Source organism: Lissotriton helveticus, chromosome 2_1 (assembly GCF_964261635.1).
Source record: "Lissotriton helveticus chromosome 2_1, aLisHel1.1, whole genome shotgun sequence".
Lineage (NCBI taxonomy): Eukaryota > Metazoa > Chordata > Amphibia > Caudata > Salamandridae > Lissotriton > Lissotriton helveticus.
Window position 1 is genome coordinate 507,475,086 of NC_136059.1, and position 21,904 is coordinate 507,496,989.

Here is a 21,904-nt window from a genome sequence, read left to right on the forward strand (position 1 = left end):
GGAGAGAGGGGGGGGGGAACACCACACCAGCGGGACAAGCAGCGTATGATCTGTCCTCCCGGTGCAGGGTCAGCGCTGAAGCCAAGACTGTGGGGGCGGGCTGACCTGTTCAATCGTGGGGCGGGTCCTCCTATAGCTCTGTATCCGGCGATGTGGATCTCGTCGGCGGCGGCGCAGCCACGCCAGGGCCCGGCTGAAAGTCGCTCACAGGCCGGGCACAAAAATAGCCGTAACTCCGCAACCGAGGCACGGAAAGCGCCCGAAGGCGAACACATCCACTCGGCACCCCTTCCGACACACGAAAGCTGCAACGTTGTGCGGGGCAGACGGGAAAACAGACGGCGGGAGAGGAGAGCCGGCGGAGCCGGGCTCTCGTGCGACCATCTTGGCCGCTGGCCCGGCTCCGCCCCCGTGGGCCGGTTTTTTGATGACCTCGGGCCCTGTCCATTGAGGCGAATTCTGAGTTGGATCTCCCACGGAGGAGGGATTGGGTGCAGCATTGGGAGATCTTAATTTGGGGAAGGCCCCAGCGCCAAATGGGATCCCCTGTGAATTTTTAAAGATTTTTTTTTACAGCTTGGACCCCATTACAGCGGAGTTGTCGAGGAGTCCTGAGAGCGGGGTGTCTTCCCTGGGATTGGCGACATGCAGAGGTTGTAGTGTTTCACAAACCAGGCAGACCTCAAGACCAGCATGCTTCCTATTGTCCTATCTCACTCCTAAATGTAGAAGCCAACATTTTGGCCCAGTCATTGGCTAGCGGCTTGCGGTCCCACATGTCTACCTTGGTACAACCAGATCAAGCCGGGTTTATGCCCCAGCATAATATTCGCCGAGCACAGGTCGCTGTTGCAGCTATCAGTGGGCTCGGGCGGTGCTATTGTTGGCTGATATGGACAGGGTACTTGATTCCCCTAGCTGGGTTTATCTCTTTGCGCTGCTGCGCAGATTGAATCTTTGACCGCACTTTAGGTCCGACCTGTCCATACTTTACAGTGATCTTACGGAGTCGGTGCATGTTGCGGGCTCTATTTCCTCCACCTTTTCTCTTTGACGGGGCACCAGACAGGGCTGTCCGCTGTCTCAATATTTGTTTGCCCTGGCGATGGAACCTTTGGCAGCCTGGGTCCGTATGGAAGCGCAGGTATCTGGCTTCAAATGGGCGCACGGACTGTCGGATCGTATTGCGCTCTACGCCGATGATGCTTTATTCTTTCTCACGGATGTCGACTGGACGGGGCCACGGCTGCTTCGGATTATGCAAATCTTTGAGGAAACTTCAGGTCTCTACATGAACCCCAGTAAGTCTACCTTGTGGACCCTGGGAGATGCATCGTGACTGGCCGCCTGGGCCTCGTCGGTACGGGTTGCTACCGTCGTGATGAAGTACCTTGGGGTGATTTTATCGGACTCACTCACTCACTGTGGTGTGGGAAAGGAATCTCGTCTGGGAGCGCGTCCTGGAGGATCTTAATTCATGCAGTTGTCGATCTATGGTCGGTCGGCCATTTTTAAGATGGTCTCTCTTCCCTGTTTACTGTATCAACTGCAGAATCACCCATATCGATCCCTCCTAGATGGTTTAGGCAGGTCAATGCAGGGTTGGGTCAGTTTCTGTGGGCAGGAGGGGTTGTGAGGGTTGGCCTACGGACAAGCTTTCTCTCTACGTACTGTGGAGGACTAGCGACCTCTGATATACTGTCATATTACATGGCCTCCCATTTATTGGTCTTAAATGAGTGGTAGTCTGGGATAGGAATGACCCTGCTTACGCTGTGGAGTGGCGTCTTATGGGGGACCTCTCCTTACACATGATTCTGTATTTGGCACCGGTACGTAGATCTCTAAAGTCCGCGACTGGTTTTCCAAATCTGGCGACAGGCTCTGTGGAGGATGTGGTGGTGCAATAAGTTGACACTGGAGACCTCCCTATGGAATAATGGTCGCCTGCCACAATTTGCCATTCTGGAAGGGTTTCGTGGCTAGGACAATATTGGTATCTCTACCCTGGGCGATGTCATAAGGGGGCCGATCCTGAAGGCCTTTCAAGTTTTGCAGAAAGATTTTCAAATGCCGAGAACCCAATTCTACAAATATCTCCAGTTTCGATACCCCCTCTCTCCCAGTTTGGTGGGCTTGGACTCCCTGTTGGAGTTCAGCCCAATAGAAGCAAAGGTATTTATGGGGGATCTTCAGGATCATAACATCTCTAAGATTTATCCGTCCCTAGTCACTCATAGCTCCCCTACGCTGAAAAAGCTAAAAGAGGCCTGGGAGGGGGATGTTGGCGGATGTATGTTCGCACAATGCACGCGAAGTGGAGAAGTGTGGCTCACTGGTTAGAGGAGGCAGACCTGGAAGCAGAGGTCAGCCCGGGACCAGGGTCCAATTCCCGGCTCGGCGGGGTCTTGAGTCCTAAAATGTCCATGGACTCGACAATTCTCGCTCCGGTGCCTACTCGATTCATGGGTTCACACTCTGCGACTCTGGGCAATAGCTTGCTTAATCTCCACAACGGCCCCTCGCGGCGGGATGCCTGGCTTTCACCTTGCTGATACCCTGCCGGGGTTATCTCACAGGGGAATACCAGGACGGGTTCCCTAAGCAAGCGCTTAGAAACCGCTTGGTGATTTGCGCTATATAAATTCCTGTACATTTACATTTACATTACATTCCAACGCGTGCTTTTACCATGCGTGTAATACATCGCAACCACCGTTACAACGGAAATTTTCACAACAACCGGAGTTGCAACGCCAATGCAGTGTTTCCTATTGCCAAGTACATAACATCGCACACTGCAAAAGCATGCGTTATTACAACGCATAATGTCCGTGTAAACTCGTTGTTTGTGCGTTGCCCGTCCTACCACTGTTTCAGATTATTTTTTGGAAAAAGTGTGATCCCACCTCTAACCACCGGCCTCCAGTGCCCCCGCCATTCCCACGACGTTAATTCTTTTCTATTTTATTTCCCTTTTTTAAATTTTTTATTTTGCGACAATAAATTGTACAATTAAAACCCCTACATTATTTAAATCTCTCCCTTCACTATTCGGAAAAACTTAATGGGGGGTATAAAAGGTGTCGTCCACCGTGTCTCCAGCCATTTCTGGCTCAATTGTCCAGTACCGTCCCATCTCACTCCCGCCCCCTGCGCTCCAGTACCGGCCTCTTTCAACCCCCCCGCACCCCTCCATGCTCCAGCACCGGCCCTTCTCAACCCCCACTCATGCTCCAGCACCGGCCCCTCTCACCCCGTGCTCTCCAGCACAGGCCAAGCTCACCTCCGCCTCCCTGTGTTCCAGTACTGGCCCCTCTCACCCCCGTGCTTCCGTATCGGGCCTCTAACCCCCTCCCACCCCTGCTCCAGCACCCTTGTCCCCTCACTTATTCCCCAGGTCCGTACCCCGGCCCGTGCCTCCACTACCCAGTCGGCGCCATGGTCCATTTGCTATTACGAGCCTGCCTGCCTCGGGGAGGGAGACACGTGGGGGTACGAATGAGTGGCACCCATAAATACAGCCCTGTTAGCTTTGGGTGCTTAAGTGGCCGCGTCCTTAGTGACTCATCTCTCAGTGACAGCCAGACTTCCGTGGCTCAATTAGCAGCCCCTCCGCCAGGGGTGGGCCGGCTAATGACTGACCCCGGCCGGGCCTCTCCAGCGGGTTTGTTTCTGTTTCACTCCGGCGGAGAGGTGAGGTGCGGCCGCCCCGGGCGGATGGAGAGCAGGGCCTGTTCTCAGAATAACAGAGGTGGCAGGGAGTGGGCTCCCACCGGGCCAGCCTGCTGCCCGGGGAGGGATGAGGAGTAAGGGTACTCACCGTGCCTGCCTGCTGCCCAGGGAAGGGTGAGGGGTAAAATGTAAGGGCACCCATTGTGCCAGCCTGCTGCCCAGGAGGGACGCGGGGTAATGGCACCCACTGTGCCAGCCTGCCCTCCCAGGAGGGACGCGGGGTAAGGGCACCCACTGTGCCAGCATGTTCTTCAGGAGGGATGAAGGGTAAGGACATCCACCGTGCCAGCCTGCTGCTCTGGTAGGGGCTCGGGGTAAAATGTAAGGGCATCCACTGTCGGCCTGCTGCCTGCGGAAGGTGAGGGGTAAGGGCACCCACTGTGCCAGCCTGCTCCCCGGGGAGTGGCACCCCAAAACACTGTGTGCTCCCGGGAAACCTTCTCTTGAGTGAGAGGCACCATTCAGAGCTATGGGCGCCCTTTGAGGCAGCCTTGGGACGCGCTGAGGGGTCCGGGCCCCCTGGGTACTCTCAGGCAGGTGATATGGCAGCCCGAAACGATATAGGTGCTCCGAGGAACCCTGCCCCGGGCGAGAGACTCCGTTCTGAGCTAAGGGCACCCCCTGCACCCACCTGATGCCCGGGGAGAGAGTGTGGCTCATTGCCCGTGGTAGTGTCATTTTAAGGGGGTTTGAGGCCCCAGGCAGGCACATTTGGGGGGCCCCGGACGCACCATACGGCATAATAAAAAGCTACAATGTCATACGCCATAGTAAAAAGCAATATTAGTGTACTTCACTGTGCTTCATAGTCCATCGAATAAATGTCATTATTACATGTAATACCCAGATTTACAGCATCATAGACCATACGGCATGTATGTATGTATGTAGTTGAGCTTATATAGCGCACAGCTACCCGCAGTGGGTTTCCCGGCGCTTGCTTAGGGAACCCTTCCTGGTATTCCCCTGTGAGATAGCAGGGTATCCACAAGGTGAAAGTCAGGCATCCCGCCGCGAGGGGCCGTTGTGGAGATTAAGCAAGCTATTGCCCAGAGTCGCAGAGTGTGAACCCGTGAGTCGAGGAGGCACCGGGGCGAGAATTATCGAGTCCGTGGAATTTTTAGCCCAAGACCCGCCGAGGCGGGGAATTGAACCCTGGTCCAGGACCGATCTCAGCTTCTGGGTCTGCTGCCTCTAACCCCTGAGCCACACTTCTCCACGCATAGTTGTGCGTCATGTTATACCTGATTTACGGCACCATAAGGCATAGTAAAAAGCTATGTTAATAGCACGCACGCGTTGTGGATTTTAATAGGACCATACGGTACGGCATAGTAAAAAGCTATATAGTAATAGCACACACGCATTGTGGATATTAATAGCACCACACGTCATAGTAAAAAGCAAGAATGTCATGTCATTATTAGATATATTACCCTGATTTACGGCACCATATGGCATAGTGAAAAGCTATATTTAAGCAAGAATGTCATGTGATTATTACATAGAATATCCTGATTTACGGCACCATATGGCATAGTAAAAAGCTATATTAATAGCACGCGTTGTGGAAAACCGCGATGTGACAGCATGCACGATGTAACAACATGCATTGTGGAGACGTGCTATCTAAACACTTCCGCAATGTAAAATGTTCGTTGTTATGCAACAGCGATGTGCTCTTATCGTTGTAATGGGTGTTCGCCATGTTGGCCATGGTGGCCCTGGCCTACCCAAGGGAGGCGGCCACGACTCGCCTGCGCCTTGTACAGTTCAAATATCTTCACAGGGTCTATTTCACGCGGGTCCGGTTATGGAGGGCGGGTCTGGTGGCCGCCCCTATATGTCTTAGGTGTGAGAGGGAGGAAGGGACCCTGATGCACACGATTTGGCATGGTCTCTCCCCGTCACAGTTCCGGAGGGGGGTACTAACCTGCCTTTCTGAGGTGTTGGACTGGGATCTGCCTCACTCGCCGAAGTTGGTGCTGTTGCATGTCATGGAGGGGTTGGGGGTAACATTTATAAATGCCATCTTATGCTGCTGGGGTTTACTCTGGCGAAGAGAGACATTGCTAGGGCATGGAAGGCACCGGTGGTGCCCTCAGTGTCGGCCTGGACTTCTGTATGGGCTTGTAACTTCCAATGTTCACCGCAAGAGGTTGCCCACAGAAACACTGAGGTTTGGAAGCGGTGGGCAGACTACCGGGGCCTGTTACTGGAGCCGGATGATGCAGAGGGGCCCCTACATATTGTTTAATATTTCCAATATTTCCCTGCAGGTGCAAGCAGTAACTTCTTTCATTTTCGTTTCTAGGAATGTGTGGTGGTGGTGCAAGAGCACAGCAAGGTTTTATGTGGGAGACCATAAGTGCGACTAGGGCAGTGGGGGGTTGTTGGGTGGGGGCTGCATATGTTTTTTTTCATCTGTATTACTTTTCATTTCTTCTGGATCTTATTATTGAAATATCAAAGTCAGGATGGTTAGCAATTATTGTGCAGATGTCTCTGGGTTACAGAGCCCTGCTGTATACGTGTCATTTAATGAATACAATCTGTTAAAAAAAAAAATCTGTCATTTGTGTATGGATTAATAGTAAACCAAGAAAACGAGATACTAAGTAGTTGTTGTTGTAGATCGTGCTGCCCAATAAATCAGAGAGATATCTAATTCTGGTTAGAGAAGAGAAAAATTACCCCATGCCTCCTAGCAATTTGCAGGAAATGCTCCTTCCCTTTCATCTTACCTCAGTCCTCCTTTCCCTATCCTTAAGTTGATTACTGCGTTATTTTATGTACTCATGCCAAAGATCATAGAGACTTTCTTTTCCTCTAAGATTCAGGACATGCATGTTTGCAGTTTCTGAATGGATGGGCCTCAACTGCCTGAAGCTCAGTGGTTTGAAAACCGATATTCTCGTGTTCAGGAAACTGCCTAATATTTGGGGTCCTCGGTGGTGGCCTGACTCCCTGGCTCCTCTTCCGGACCTCTAACCTGAAGTAAAAATCTGGATGTTTGGTTGGGCAGTACTTTAACTTATGACCACTAGTTAAACACGCTTATCACATGCTTTTATGGACACCTGAGATGCCTCACGAAAATATTATGGACCTTTCATTTTCCACCCAAAAAAGGCCATCATTCAGGCTTTAATAACATGTCACCTGGAATATAGTAACGTTATGTATTTAGGCATCACTTAGGAGACTCCAAATAATTCCGAATGTAGCAGCACGATTGTTTGCCCTCAGCCCTAAGCATCATTCCATTTCTTCCCAGCTACGAAACTTCTATTTGGTTCCAATTAAGAAACATATCAAATTCAAAACCCTCTGTTTTGTCTACTGGGCCTTCACTAACGTGAGTCCACGATATCTCAGGCACCTCATTCAGCCATACTGTCACCTGGACCCTAAGATCCTCTAACCTGAAAAAGGCCTTTGCGCTCGGATCAATCAAGTTGGGGGAAGGGGTAGGGGGAGCTGCTGTTCCAGAAACATCAAGGCATGGCTTTTCTAACCATGCAGGTTTTTTTGTTCGCTGTCATGGAGCAGTAGAGTTCTCTAGCACTGGGAAGCCTGTATGAGGCAGCCTTGCACTCTACAAATCTCAGTACCAGTAAAAGACAATCCCATGCCTGATCCACATGCAACCAGCAGGGTGGACAGCACTTTCACTCTTGATTTACAATTATCCAATTATTTATGTTCAAAATACCATGCCATACTAAACACGGGCCCCTACATGATGCAACAAGGTAACCTCGATAGAGCCACACGTCAGTAACATAAACGGGAGGTGAGCCAGAACAGAGGGTGGGAGGAGGGAGGAGGGAGGGGGAAGGAGGGAGGGGTTGGATTGCCCAGTTATCACTTTGAAATTATATCTCGATATATCAAGCCTGCACTAAAGAAATTACAACGAAGTCTGAATACATTGTTAAATTATGCAAGATAACCACATACTAGCTGTAGCTTGTTGGTATTCAAATATGTATTAATCCAACTATGTACCAACTGTATTCAAGATTGCAGAAGGCTCGACAAAACCAAAAGTCAATAAATTGTGTTTTTAAAAAAAAATCTAATTATTAATGTGTATTATTCTGAATTATCAGCCTGAAACCCTGATGGGAAGCTAGAACAATCCCAGTTTCACAGGAACTGCACTGGGAGAACTAATACACACCGTTCAGGTATAACATATGTGGTGTCAGCCTCTTTAGCATCCCTCAGTCTGCAAACTGAGATCATAGGGCAAGAGGTCTAACACAAAAAACTACACACAATATACATACGATACACCTGGAATTGCCTCTAATTCCTCTTAACATGTGTAGGTTCCTATAAAGTCCCAATTTACGCATTTTCTAAGTGTTTATACCTGTCCACCTAGCGCATTTTGCAATTGCCTGCAATACTAAACAAGCACACCAGGCTATTTTCTAAAATGATGTTCTAAAATAATATGGCTGGAAGCAAAATATCCATGTGAGGAAAATCGGACACTTGTCTTCAGAAATCTAAACCACCATGAATCAATATGCGGTTGAGACAATGGAGATATCAAAATCTATGTACTAGTGCAACTTCCAGGATTAATGTGCTGTTTCAAATTAAACTTTCATGTTGTACTTTTGACTTCGTTGTGGGTGTGTGCCACTTTATTTGCTGAAATGTGTCTACCAGTGTCTGGATGTGGCTTGAAACCTAATGTGCACACTTCACATGAAGAAGCAATTGCTGTATATCAATTTAAAGAATTCGGTTTTGGACAGGAAGCCTTCTGCCTGGCTCTGGAGAGAATGATCCCCTGCCCCCTGCAGATCATCTGGCAAGTCACCTGAAAATACAATAGGTTTTCTTGATCTATACCCGAGTGAACATGATAATCCCACATGTCCACTGAGGGTCTTCCTGATTACATGGATTGAGACCCTAGAGCTTAGCGGAGGACGAGGGGGCCTGGATAATGCACTTAACTTTTACAATGAGTGGCTACTGCCCTCTCTGCCAAGGCTGTGGTAGACTGACAGTGGTGGCAGCATTCATCTATACTTAGTGGTACCTGTAACCCTGCCTTTAGGAGAGGCTCCCTAGCAGCTCTGTCCTGGGAAATAAAGTCTGTTCAATCTCACTTGGGTTCTTTTCTTCTCTGCGAGATGTGAGTACTGTGGGTTCACTGGGTGAGGATGATGAGCCATTATGTTTAACGTGAGCTGATCTTTTCGGTTGGAAATTCCAGCTCCCGTGCCCCTCCCTGTTCTTAGTAGAAGCATGGTGGGTTGGAGTAGGTACTAGCTCTTATGTATTTAGATAAGGCTCCCTCTGCTGGGACAACCTCCTTCCTTTCTGTTGGGTGATGGTCAAGGCCTCCTGGTCTGGAGTTAATTAAAATTCCTCTCCGGGGGATAGGACTGACCGGTACCAAGAGACTGGGAAGGCCCAGATCATAGACAGACACCTCAGGAAACATGACAAAAGATTAGAGGGACACCCAGAATGCAAAAGTAGCAGACCAGATCCTCTAACTGTATTATCCTGCCACTCAGGGAGGGAATCATAAAAGTCTGGCCTCATCGGACAGTTTGATCAAGACTATTCTCTTTTCCGACAAAGCACCTAGAAGGTTTTGCCAAGATCCAAGAGTAGAGTACAGGGGTTGGATTGCCATTCTTTCAGACCCAGGACTCGAGCTTGATCTTGAGAAGGTATATCTGTGACTGATTAGGAATTTGCCAGTCTGACAGAAGGAGATGGACGACAGGGCACCGGAGCAGAGACAGACCTGTCTAAGGCTTGTGGAGGCTTCCGTTCTTGTAACACAAGGAGCCTTCAGATAGCTGCTTAAGATAAGGAAACATACTGCACAACAACATCAAAGGGAGAAGGTGGAGACTATGTTATCACTGAAGGTGAGACTGCTTCGCCCCTGGCCATTTCCCTGTACTGTGGGAGCCTGTGGGTTGTTCCAGTTACCATCTGTAGCTGGTGGAAGAGTAACCTATTGAAGAACTTACCATTTGAACCCTTGGTTCCTGCCCCAGAAAATGCAGAGTTTCCAGATTTGTCCTTGATTGTCCTGGACTAGTAGCAAGTAGCACAGCCCCCGTGGGTGCCCTGCTGTTAGAAAATCTAGCCTGAAACCAGTAAGATCTGCGATACCGGCCCCCAACTCTTCATGTCATCTGACTGTATCAGAATGACTGGCACCCTGGCCAGCCACTACCCTCTTATAGCTAACCCATTGGCAACACGACTAATTGTACTCCAGTAACTTTGTCAAGACACCAGGCACTCCTATCCAGAGCCCTTGTACCCTCAAAGCAATGTCCTCAGCAAGGAAGGGTGGGCACTTATGTGGCTTTTGGTGGTGGGGGGGTGAACCAGGATCATCTGAATTCATATCAACTGCTGAAACACTAACACTGTAATACAAGTATTAGTGCCAGTGCTCTAGCTTTGTAGAGCAATCCTGTGCAATGTGATAGTTTAAAGCTATGTTAACTGTGTTTTTATAGTGCTTAGTATCTATGCGCTATATTGCTGTTTGGGGATCAGAACCGTGGCTCAGAGTGCTGTAGACACTTCAGGCTTTCACGGAGTATCTCAGTTTTATGTGTAGTATATTTTTTTTGCAAGTGTATTAAAGTAATTATTTTTCATAAAGTAGAGCACTGGCTGGACATTTATCATATTAGCTGATATTACGGTTTAAACTGTATTATAGGGCGTGGCCAAGATGGCGGCGGAGTAGGACGTGTTTCCCTGTCCCTCCGGCGCCGCCAGCATACAGCTTTGTTTATCGCCCCTTCTGATGCCCATCTGAGCGGGCCGCAGGCGGTCTGCTGTCTCCCCTCACACTCCGGAGTCTGGAGGGGTCCTTCTTTTGGTGCTCCGGGGCAGCTCTCCGCCCTTTTTGCGTGGCCCGACTCGGCCTAGCGGATTTGGCCGATCGAGGCTGCAGGGACCATCTCTTGCCCGGTGGTCCCCCGGAGGTGCCGCGATTCCCTGGTGGGGCGTCTGTGGGGTGGCGAATTGAGTGGCTAGCCCGGGTGCAGGGCATTGACACGGCAAGAGCGGCGAAGGACCCAGGCAGCGGCCGCCATTTTGCCGCTCCGAGGCCCTGTGCTGTGTGCGGAGGTGAACGGAGCCCGGCCACAGCAGCGATCTCAAGCAGCCGCGACCTGGTGTAGTGCGACCTAGTGCAGCGGCGGCTGGTGGACCCCCTGGTGATCGATCAGGTGCTCCGGAGACGCTGCGGAGCGAACCGAGGGGCAGGGGCCTGGTGACCCACGAGGTGAGGAGAGAAGGGACGGCTGGTGTGGGGCCGTGCTCTCGGTCGGCGGGAGGCCTGGCAGACAGTGAGTGAGCGGTGCCTCGCTCCTTTCCATGCAACTCTAACACTGAGCTGGTGACTGGGATGCCCCGTGGGCCCTCTTTGATTGCTGGAGAGAGGGGTCCTGCTTTCTGTGTGTGGAAGCTGCGTGGTGTCTCCGCCGGGTGTGACTGTAACTGTGAGGTACACGGTGCGGGAGCCTCAGGGCATTGCTGGGGCCTAAGAGCCGGTGGGGAGCGGGAAGCCTATCATCGGCCCTTGGGTCGACGGGCGGTGCCTCCGCGTCAGTGCTTGAGATCCGCTTCGGTCCGTGCTTCGGCAGACGGCGGCGGCGTAGTGCAGCCCTACAGCAGGAGCCGGTGGTGTTGTGAGAGGCTCTGCTGCGGGTGGTGTGGAGTGCCCCTCACTTACCCCTTCTCGCCTTTTGCTGTACCTGCTGTCAGGATCCCCGCTTGTGCCCTTCCCTACTTTCTGAGCCGCCAATATTGTGCTGGACTATGTGAAGCCTCTAGCGGACTGGGTGGGGGCAGGATCTCGCTGTGGCTCTCTTTCTTCTAACTGGCTGCGTGGTCAGTATAGTGTGGCGTCGCAAGGAGCTACTGACTGGGCTGGCATTTGTACCCTGCCGTGAGGAAGATTTAGCTGTGTCCTCAAGGGACCGATTGCACCTTTGCCTTGCCCACTGTGCCCGGGTCCTGGCCTGAGGTACGATGTCATCCACCAGGAACCGTAGGGATAAATCCCTAAAAGACCTGCTTCAGAAGATGACGGGTCGAGCTGCCTCTCAGCCAGATGACAAACCCTTGCGCCCCGAGGACAACGAGCTCCCGGCAACCAAAGCTTTCATGATAGAGCGGTTTTCTGCCATAAAAGAAGATATTTTGGAGCTTCGCTCGCAGCTTTCCTCCGACCTGCGCGAGATGCGGCATGACGTAGATGCCATCGGGGAGCGGGTGGCGACACTAGAGGAGCACGACCTGGGAGCTGCGAATGAAATCCATCAACTCCAGCAAGATGTCCTACGCCTCATGGAGCAAAACCTAGATCTTCAGGCTCACGCTGAGGACTTGGAGAACCGGTGCCAGCGGAACAATATTAGGATCCGGGCAGTTCCGTGGAAGGGGGATAGCCTGCTCGAGTATGTTGGTGCGCTTTTCCGACAGATCCTCGGTGACGAGGAGGATCAAGAAATCCAGATGGACCGTGTCCACCGTGTGGGCTTGCCGCGCGGTGCTAGGGCCCCTCCCCCGGACATATTGGTGTGCGTCCACGACTTCCAGATCAAAGAGAAGATTCTCCGGAAGGCCAGAGAACGTAACCCCGTACAATTCCGAGGCCATCAACCGGCGCTCATCCAGGACTTAGCGGCCTCCACCCTTTTCAAGCGTAGGGACTTTAAACCCATCACTAATAACCTTCGTGAGCAAGGCATCCCATACTCGTGGGGCCACCCGTTTCGGCTTATTTTCAAGTACAACGGCAAGCTTATTTAGGTTCGCTCATTGGATAGTGCCTTTGAGATCCTGGGCTGGAGCGGTCCGCCCCTCCGCCTGGAGGTGTTGAGTCCCCCGCTAAGATGTGCAGGCGCTCCACCGAATGGCAACGCGTTGGAAGGTCACCTCCGCCTGCGAAGCCTGATGTGTCTGCAAGTCAGCTGGAGAGGGAGGCTACTGTTACCTCTGTTGCGCTGGTGACTGACAACTCTGGGGCCTCTTGAGGTCCACAAGGCTGGCATTGGTTGGGACTTTATCTGGCGCCGGAGGCAGGCTTATCTCTGATGAGGTTTTGCGGACTATCTCTGTCCTCGTGAGGGAAGGTGTCCTGTATCAGGACCGAGAAGTGTTACACGATGGTGCCATGTTCCCCTGCAAGTTGGGCCTGTATGACAGACTGTTGTCACTCTGGGCGACTTTTGAGTCTCCTAATCTTCTGGGTTTTCTTGTGTTGGGGCTTGGGGTGTGGGGTTTTGTGGGGGTTGCTCTTGGGGCTCCGCATCAGCTCTCCGAAAGGCCAGGCGAGGACCCGGACCGCAGTTAGTGCGCCATTGTCCACTTAGAATGGTTGGCATAGACATCTGCATTAGCTCTTCCCTCTCCTTTGGGTGTTATGGGTAGGGACTTAAAGATTGTGAGCCTGAATGTTAGGGGCTTAAATAACCCTGTTAAGTGCTCGGCCATCCTTTCCCTTTTGGAGAATGCAGTGGTGATGTTGGCCTGCTCCAGGAGACGCACCTTCTCTCCAAGGATACTAAGCGGATGAAGGATAAGTTTTTCCCCCTACAACTATGGTCCTCAGGCCCGGCCAAGAAAGATGGGATAGCGATCCTCTTTAGTGCGCGCGCACACTGCAAAGTCCTTTCTCAGGTTGTTGACATTAAGGGTAGGATTTTAGCGGTCCGCGTCTAATGGGGGGAGACGCAGCTAACAATAGGGTCACTGTATCCCCCAGAACGAACGGCAAGAGCCCTTCTTGAGGATGACCCTGGCTGAGGTTTTAGCGTCTCCTGAGGCATCGATCCTCGAGGGCGGGGATTTGAATGTTGTTATGGACCCGGGGATGGACAGGTCTGAGCAGAGGTCCTATCAGTCGGGAGCGAGGTCGCAGGAGGGGAGGCAGTGGCTTCTTGAGGGAGGGTTGCATGATGTCTGGCGCGTCCAGGACCCCCTAGTGCGCGATTACACTTACTATTCTGCAGCGCATAAGACATAAGCATGCTTAGATCACTTCTTGGCCACGTCCTCTCTCCTTCCCCATATATCAGCAGCGGATATTACTACGTGCTAGCTTTCAGATCTTGCCCTCATTTCAGTTCTTATCACCTCCCATGGTCAGCGTCCGCCGCCGCCCGGCTGGCGCCTCCGTGACTCCCTGCTCCAATCAGAATCGGTGATCACGCGAATACGGGATACGATTACTAATTATCTTGCAGATAATGACCTGGAAGGCACATCCCTAGCGTCGGTATGGGAGGCACTGAAGCTAGTGGTGTGGGGGGAGTTTATTGCGCTTGCGGCAACATATGCACGATTACGCAAAGAGAAGCGTGCTGAGTTAGAGAGGGAAGTGGGTGCCTTGGAAGCAATACATAAGAGGACGGGGGCCGCGAGAGTGTGGAGGGTGTTGGAGACGAAACAGCGCTTGTTGAAGCACCTTGATTTAGATAGAGCTGCAGACGCCTTATTGCACTTGCGACACAAATTTTACCTCAGCGGGGACAAAGGGGGGAGGATGTTGGCGCATAGATTGCGGGCACGGTCTCAGTTAACGGCCTCAGGGAAACCAGCCCAACCTCCCTTCCTGTCCTGAAGAAGACCCCCACTATAAGGGAAAACACCCTACGCCTATTGGGGTCAAAACATAGACTACCTACCCCCCCCCCCCCGCGAGACCAGCTTCCACCCCTAGCAAGATTTATGCAGCTTGTTTTTTGAAGCTTGGTTATACGAATTACTTGACCTATTGTGGCATGTGTGTTTGGCTCCTTTGGATAGCCATTATAGTAATGTATTCATGAATAATGTATTTTTTGACTTGCACCTCACACCTTCCCCTCCCCTTTCCTTCCTTGGGCACAATGTCAATCGAATATTGATGACATTTGTTTTGCAAATGTATCATTTATAACAAGGCTGAGTACTTTGTGAATAAAAACACTGTACTCTTGAAACACCTTTTTTGATTTTTCTTTCAAAAAGTTCATTTTGATCATTCTGTCTCTCCCAGTCTGGGACCCCTTCTTGTTCTATAAGAAACTTTATACCCAGGTCCCAGTGACTTAGTTTGGGTTGACCCTGTTGATCATAACGCGCTGAGGAGTAGGCAGATTGCATTAGCTCTGCTTGCGGCACTGGCAGGTCCTTCTGGCGCAATGGGGCTCCTCGGCTACACCGGACCCGCAGGATTGGATCCAAAGGCTTTGGCATCTCTTGGCTATGGAACGTCTCTCGTTGGGCATGGACGGGAAGGGCGCTGAATATGTGAAGTTATGGGGTCCATTCCTGCAACTCCTTTCTAAGGATCAGAGGGAGGTCACGTGCCCGAAGTGCCTACAAATACTGCAGCTCATTCCTTTGAAGCCTAGGGGGGCTGTTAACGTTACCTGAGGAGTGGCAAGATGGGTCTGGGGGTTTTCGAGGTGGTTGGTGGAGTTTGAGGCTGATGCGGAGCTGGGAGGTAGTGGGAGGGTGATGGGGGAGGGTGGGTTGGGTGTTTGTCTTTTTTCTTTATCTGTTCCCATCTGTTAAGAGGTTTTTGTGCCATTAGCTTGGCAGTTGTTAAGGCTCAAAATCTCTTTCGCAGGGCCGCCCTCCGGGTTGTAGACCCGTACGCTGTGTAGCTTTCCAGAGATTACATTCTACCGGCAAGTTGATGTAGGCAGCTGAGCTGTGTATTACAATGTTTTACCACACAATAAAAATGATTGATTCCAAACTGTATTATAAATTTCTAACTCACCTCACCTCCTTGAGTAAGCCTTGGACTGCTCTGACTTGCTACCTTGAGAGAGTCCAGTGCTGTACAGGAGTACTTGGTTACCCAGTTTATGGTCCAGTAGTACTGTAGTCCCAGGACACAAGCAGAAAATCACTTCAACTGATGAAAGAAAACTGGAAACTTGTAACCCCATGACTGCCCTGATGCCCTGATGCCCTAAGAACCCGATCGTCACAGGTTTCTACTCCCTTTAGTTGACTTGGTTACAACTACCGAAAGCACCTTTTAACAACACTATTATTTTGTATTTGTTTGGCTATGGAGATGCATCCACCATCCAAATGTGTTTAAATGTATGCAGTTATTGACTTGGACTCATATAAAATGTGATAAAATGAGCATATATAATCAAAAGAATACCCTTTCTGACAGAGTGACGCATACATTATGCAAAAAAGAAGCAGAAAACGCTGGGAAGTTCTCAAGTTTAGGTGGAAAGCAGCTCCTGTATAGAGCACTCTCAACACCAGTGACACTCTAGATCTGCTCACCTCAAATGTCTGATTTTCTATCAAAGTCTTTAAGCATAGGATTAGCAGAGTGGTAATTGGATTTTGTCATTTTACAGCTCAGCATGGACAGCACTGTGCCAGTCCTATGCTTAAAGACTTTGCTGTAGAAATGGCAAAATACTTTGTCCTTTTCTATCTCAGCGTGAATGGCACTTCAAAAGAGAGTACAGGCAAAATAAATAGCGGGCATTTACACTCAATATAAAACATAAATAAAATAACAAAAGCCTGCTTCGAACCAGCGTTGCTACTAATGAGAAATAAATTATGTTTAGGCAGATGTGAACAATGTGCACGGTTTTTGTGCTTTCACTCAAAGTGAAGGATTCCAATTGGGTAAGTGGGCTGACTCATTGTCCCATGCTGTACGCTGTGGAGGGCGGAAGCTAAATATGAGTGACAATTATGTAAGGCATGAACAGGTCTCACTATATAGTACAGAACACGAAAATATATAATTGTAAAAGAACATGAAACTAAATAATTGTGAAAGAATAATGCAAGTTACCATTTGAGACATTTTCAAAATCATGGCTCCTTTTTACTAAATCTTGAACTTAGTGGCTAAGCAGAGTACCACGCATCTCAAAGATAATGTGTGGAAATGAGGAAGTCATTACCATTACTCTTCCAAAGACTTCTCCAGGCAACACAGATCTTCGTATAGCACAGTAGTTTCCAAAATCTAGAACTTGCATTTTATAGATTTCTACAAAACCAAAAATAACGTTTTAAACTTACTCTTTTTATCTGCAATAACTTGCACTCTTCCGACCTCCTCGAGTTCTTCTTCACTCTCTTCACTACTGGTACTACTAACATCTAAAACAATGTCTCTTTTTGGGTCAACTCGAAGAAAATTCCTACATTCAAATGTCAAATGACCGGCTGAAATAAAAAGAAAAACAATTACTAGTTAATTACTAAAAAGTATGTAAGTAAAATAAGTATATGTTTCTGTATGACTTTCACTGGTCCCGTTGTCCATGGAAATAAATTAACTTACATCAACCAAAGCCATTTTAAGGGAAAAATAGATCATTAAACAGAACAGACGTCAAATTACAGAGCAACTACATTTAAAAGTTGAAATTGAAATAGGAATTGAGAATACCAATTGGCTTGATGTATGTATACTACTTGCAGAGATGCACACATCTACGCACATACTGGTATAAATGACACACACATGTGAATATGTTGACTTAGGAATATGGCTATAGGCGCATCAACACAATACACATTGGCAAATCAGACTTCCAGACACGTAGAACATCAGTTGTGTGCTTACCCATACACAAGGATCGAGAGGTATGGTTTCGATTTTGTTGGCTGTCTGCATAGTATATATGCTGGTCTAATGTGCTCTCAAATAACAAGATGTGGATGGAGGTAACAAGTGGGGAAATTTGTGTGAGAAGATGGCCTGGCATATGCTGTCCACTATTCTAGTGGGCACCTTGCACCAGTACAAACGACCCATATTGATGGTAGGTTAAAGATTACCTTTATAGAAAGCTATCCTAGTGGTAGATGTGGAGAGCAGCCTTCAGGCCAAGTCTTGGAGGAATGTAAAGCAGCTTGTTTGAGAAGTCTATAATCTCATAAATGACCAAATTAAAGGAGAACAACACCAGGTATATATATATAATATATGTATTTATTCTAAACACATCCCTCAAGTTTCTTTATTAGGCTAGAGGCAAAAGTACATACAGAAAACTTAATAGCACACAGTAAATTAGCACAATATACATTGAGCCCTAGGGGCGTACCAAACCATATATTAAGAAAGTGGTATTAGAACCACAACTTGACTAGGCACAAGGCCTAGAGCCTGTAGAAGTGCTGGGGCCACAAGGAAACAGCCAAGGTAGTGACACCGGGGACCCACAGGGGACACGGGCAGTGTAAGAAAAAAAAAAAGAAAAGTTTATTGTTTCAGTTAATTAAAACCATAACAATACATTGTTTAAAATCATGTGCTACAGATGAAACTCTTAGTGTTTGTCTACATTCTGTTTCCCTGAATCCTAAAACTTTGTGTGTAGTGCAAATGTTTTCTTTTAAAAAATAGACATTTTAATATACACAATATACAAGTTTAAAATTGATCAAAGACATTTGTTGGTCCATGTAAAATGTGCCTCACGAAATTCTAGTACTATTCTGTGTGAAGTTCGGGAGAGCCCTCCACCGCAGAGTCAACCGTCCTATTGCCCTTTTCTATGCAGGGTACCGGGTTACATTTCAGAGCATGTACATGAGCCAGAAGGAATTTTATTAGTAGGCAGTTCAAACGAGTGTCAGTTGGATTTAGGGTTGCCATGATTCCAGATCTGCACGTTCTTGTGCCTCGGTCGTTCATGGCTTTTTTTAGGAAGATGCCTCGTGCATGGGCTAAATACGGGCAAATGCAAACAAGACGTAAGAAGTCCTCCCTACTGCTCCCACATAGTCTGCAAACTTGGGGTCCATCATGGACCCAGGTTGGCTGGTCCATAGTAGATGGAAATGTTCCCAGGTCTAGCGCCATTAGCTGTTGTTTTCTGTGGACCGGAAATGTAATTGTTAGCTATGGAGCTGGAGTGAGTGTTTTATATTTGGATATAACCATCCAGGCGTGTTTTCTTGTACTGAAGGTGGTTTTGTCAGCTAGAAGTGAATGGGATTTTGTTGACTTATTTATGGCTTGCTTGAAGGGTAGGGCAGATTAGTTTCCCAGAGGGTTCTTGTGCAGGTGTCTATTAAGGCTTTATTTAGAAATTGATTGTATGGGGACTTTGCGTCAGTTTGTATTTCGTCCCACAAGGCTTTGTGCAATTCTGACGCTGCTGTATTCTTTTTCAAGCTATACCAATGCCTGATAGTTGCATACTTCCTGCCCAGTGTTTCGTTTAGTACTCCAAATTCTAATCTGGTCTGTGCTGGTGAAGCACCCTGGTTAATTTGGAAGGTTGATTTGTAGGTGACCGTCTGTACTTTTTTCAGCAGGTCCGCATCTTTCCCATGGAGGGCTATGCTGCCATATGACAGCGTTTGGAGCACCTTAGCTTTTATTGTTGCCAGTAAAGGTTTGTATGATGGCCCCTTGAGCTTTTTTGCTAGAGACCTGAAGGCAAACGAAAGGGAGTTTGCTCTCTGGACAATGTAGGTTTTTTGCTGCTGGTGATTGTGTCGATTGTCGATGTAAAAGCCCAAGTACTTATAATTAGGCATGGCTTCTATCTTTTTTCCCTCCAATTGGGCATGTTGATTGACTGTCCGTCGTCTGGTGATGAGCATTATTTTGCTTTTTGTGGTGTTTATCTCCAAGTTGTTGTTGGTTATAAATTCCGCCAATCCCTCAAGTGACCTTTGAAGGCCGATCTTAGTTAAACTCATCAGTACGACGTCGTCCGCATAGGATAAATAAGTTAGAGTTAAAGAGCCTAGTTTGGGTGGATGGGATGAAATCTTGTTAAGGCTTGGTGCTAGGTCTGCCATAAAAAGATTTAAGAGATGCGGGGCCAGAACACAGCCTTGCTTAAACCCTTTGCTGGTTTTAATTTTTCTTGAGAGCTGTGCTCCGTCCCCCAATTTTACTTCCATCCATGTGTTGGAATAAAGGAGCAGGATTCCTCTGAGAGTTTTTTCCAGAATATTCCAACTGCGCAGTTTCCTCCATAAGATATTGCGATCTACGCTGTCAAAGGCCGCCTTTAGGTCAATGTCTAAACACAGCCGCGGATCACCATTAGCTTTAATGGGGAAAGTCATGGTTGGAAATTTAAAGATTAAGGACACTTAGGAGAGGACTTTGAGCAAACCCCTTTAGACTTAAGGGGTTCTAGGGCCAACACCCACGGGAGCACTGGAGTACTCTAGTTACCTCACCCAAGGAAGCCGGGTGCATAAGTGTCTTTTCGTGTTGGGAATCGTCGTCATTTTCAATGGGGATCTGCTGCAAAGTGCTGCTGCCGTCCAAGTGGAAAGTGTCCGGTGTGATCCAAGCCTGGATCGAAGAGGAGAAGAACCTGAAAGCAGAGGGGACAGAGTCTGGGTCACTAGCCAGTGACCAGGGGCACGATAGTCAAATGCCCACAGATGTCGGGTGAGTTCAGGTGAAAGAGGTGAAGCTGGACTCTTCAGCCACGAGGACCAGTAGGCGTTAACGACGACCAGGATCTGGAATCTAGCTGTCCGACTAAGGATGTCGAGTGCTACGGTGTCGGTACCCTGATTGGACCCAACAAGCCTTGGCAACAGCAACCCACGCAGGAATCAAAGAAATGCTTTGGTGGGGACCAGCAAGGTCCGAGGGACTCACCACGCGGTGGAGAGTCAAGGCACGTCTGGAGCAACCAGGGAAGCCCAAAGAAAATGAGAGTTGCCTTCGTAGGGACCCACGAGTCAACGGACCTCGAGCGGAAATGCAAGAAGCGGGCTCACGGACTACTCGTGGAGTGTAGGCCCACAATCTTTGGTGCAGATGGTGCTCGGGGCTTGGGCTACAAGTAACCCAAAGCACAACTTCAAGAGACGTCGAGAAGTTAATGCACTAGCAAATGTGCACAGTATCCAGGAGTTCCAGTTCCACGTCACTCACGAGGGCTGCGGTTCTCAGCTTTGCTGGGAACTCGAGTCGGCCTCCGAGAAGTCTGGAAATCCTCTTCCTGTGTTGCAAATACTTTGGAGTCTGGCGGAAGCTTCGGAAATGCAGACCGTCAAGATGCTTCGCTGGTGCCTGCCAAGCAGGGGAGTCACTCCTTGACCCGAAGGGAGATTCTTCCGTCCTCTAGTCTTTGGTAGAGCATCGAAGTTCCAGGATTTAGTTTCAGAGTTTTGTCCAGGTGTAATCTGAAGTCCTGTTGCCAGGGGTTCCTTACTTATACTAAAGAAAGGGGTTGGACATACACGAGTGACCCACCTATGGGAGGGTCTGGAAAGAGGGGTGGCTACACCCATTTCTTGTCCAGTTTCGCGCCGGTTTGAACTGGGCTATGCACAGGGACACCAAATGTGCCCTCAGTGCCGACTTCAAAGTACTCTCAGAGAGCACCCACCCAGCCCCAATACACTAAAGCCTGTCTGGGAGGTGGTTACACCTCCGTATGACAGGAAACCTATTGTCCAGGCCTCCCCTGCCGGAGTTTCGGTTAGCAGCAGGAGGCCAGACTCTTGTCTGTGGCTGCAGCATCCATTTTGTGATGCCAGGGCTCTTTTACACTATTACCGGTTAGACCAGTGTGTACATGTATCCCCCTCTAGACGAGTGGAATTCTACCCCCATCGCCAGGACTGGCAGGGGGGGGGGGGTGCAGGATTCCAAAGTATTTGACACCATACACAACATGTTTCTATGCAGCCATTCCAAAGTTACCATTTACCGCGAGGTTATAATGGACTTAAGAGTATATGGTCTGGATGCATCACACAACAGCCTCAGAGAATAGGCTTTGAAAGCTGCAGAGGGACCCAGCTCGTGCATGGGCACCCTCTCACACAAAACCAAGCACCCTGCCTTCAGGATTGATAAGGCCTGCCATTTGGGTGACTGATAGGTTTCTATGTGCAGTGATTAAAGGTTGATATAGGTAACCTATATCTTAGTAAGGGGTGCATGCACCACCTTACCCAGGCTGCAGAAGCAGTCCTGTGGTGTCATTTTGGAAGGCTTCCCGGGGGTGGCATAATACATGCTGCAGCCCCTGGAAGGCCTCTGGGGTACCTATGCCCTTGGTACCTAAGGTACTATATACTAGGGACTCATAAGGGTACCCCAGTAACCAAACTGGAGTGTACCTAAAGTACTTGGAAACAATTTAGAGAGGAAAGCAGATTGGTT

At 49.2% G+C, this 21,904-nt stretch overlaps 1 protein-coding gene across 1 annotated transcript in view; it reads right to left on the reverse strand.

Annotated features, from left to right (window-relative positions):
* The window catches only part of SREK1IP1 (SREK1 interacting protein 1), a 135,220-nt gene that overhangs the window by 81,219 nt on the left and 32,097 nt on the right, over positions 1 to 21,904 (reverse strand). The window contains exon 3 of the mRNA XM_078675148.1: positions 16,819 to 16,965. Within this exon, the coding sequence (XP_078531274.1) occupies positions 16,819 to 16,965 (147 nt within the window). The remainder of the gene's footprint in view (positions 1 to 16,818; positions 16,966 to 21,904) is intronic.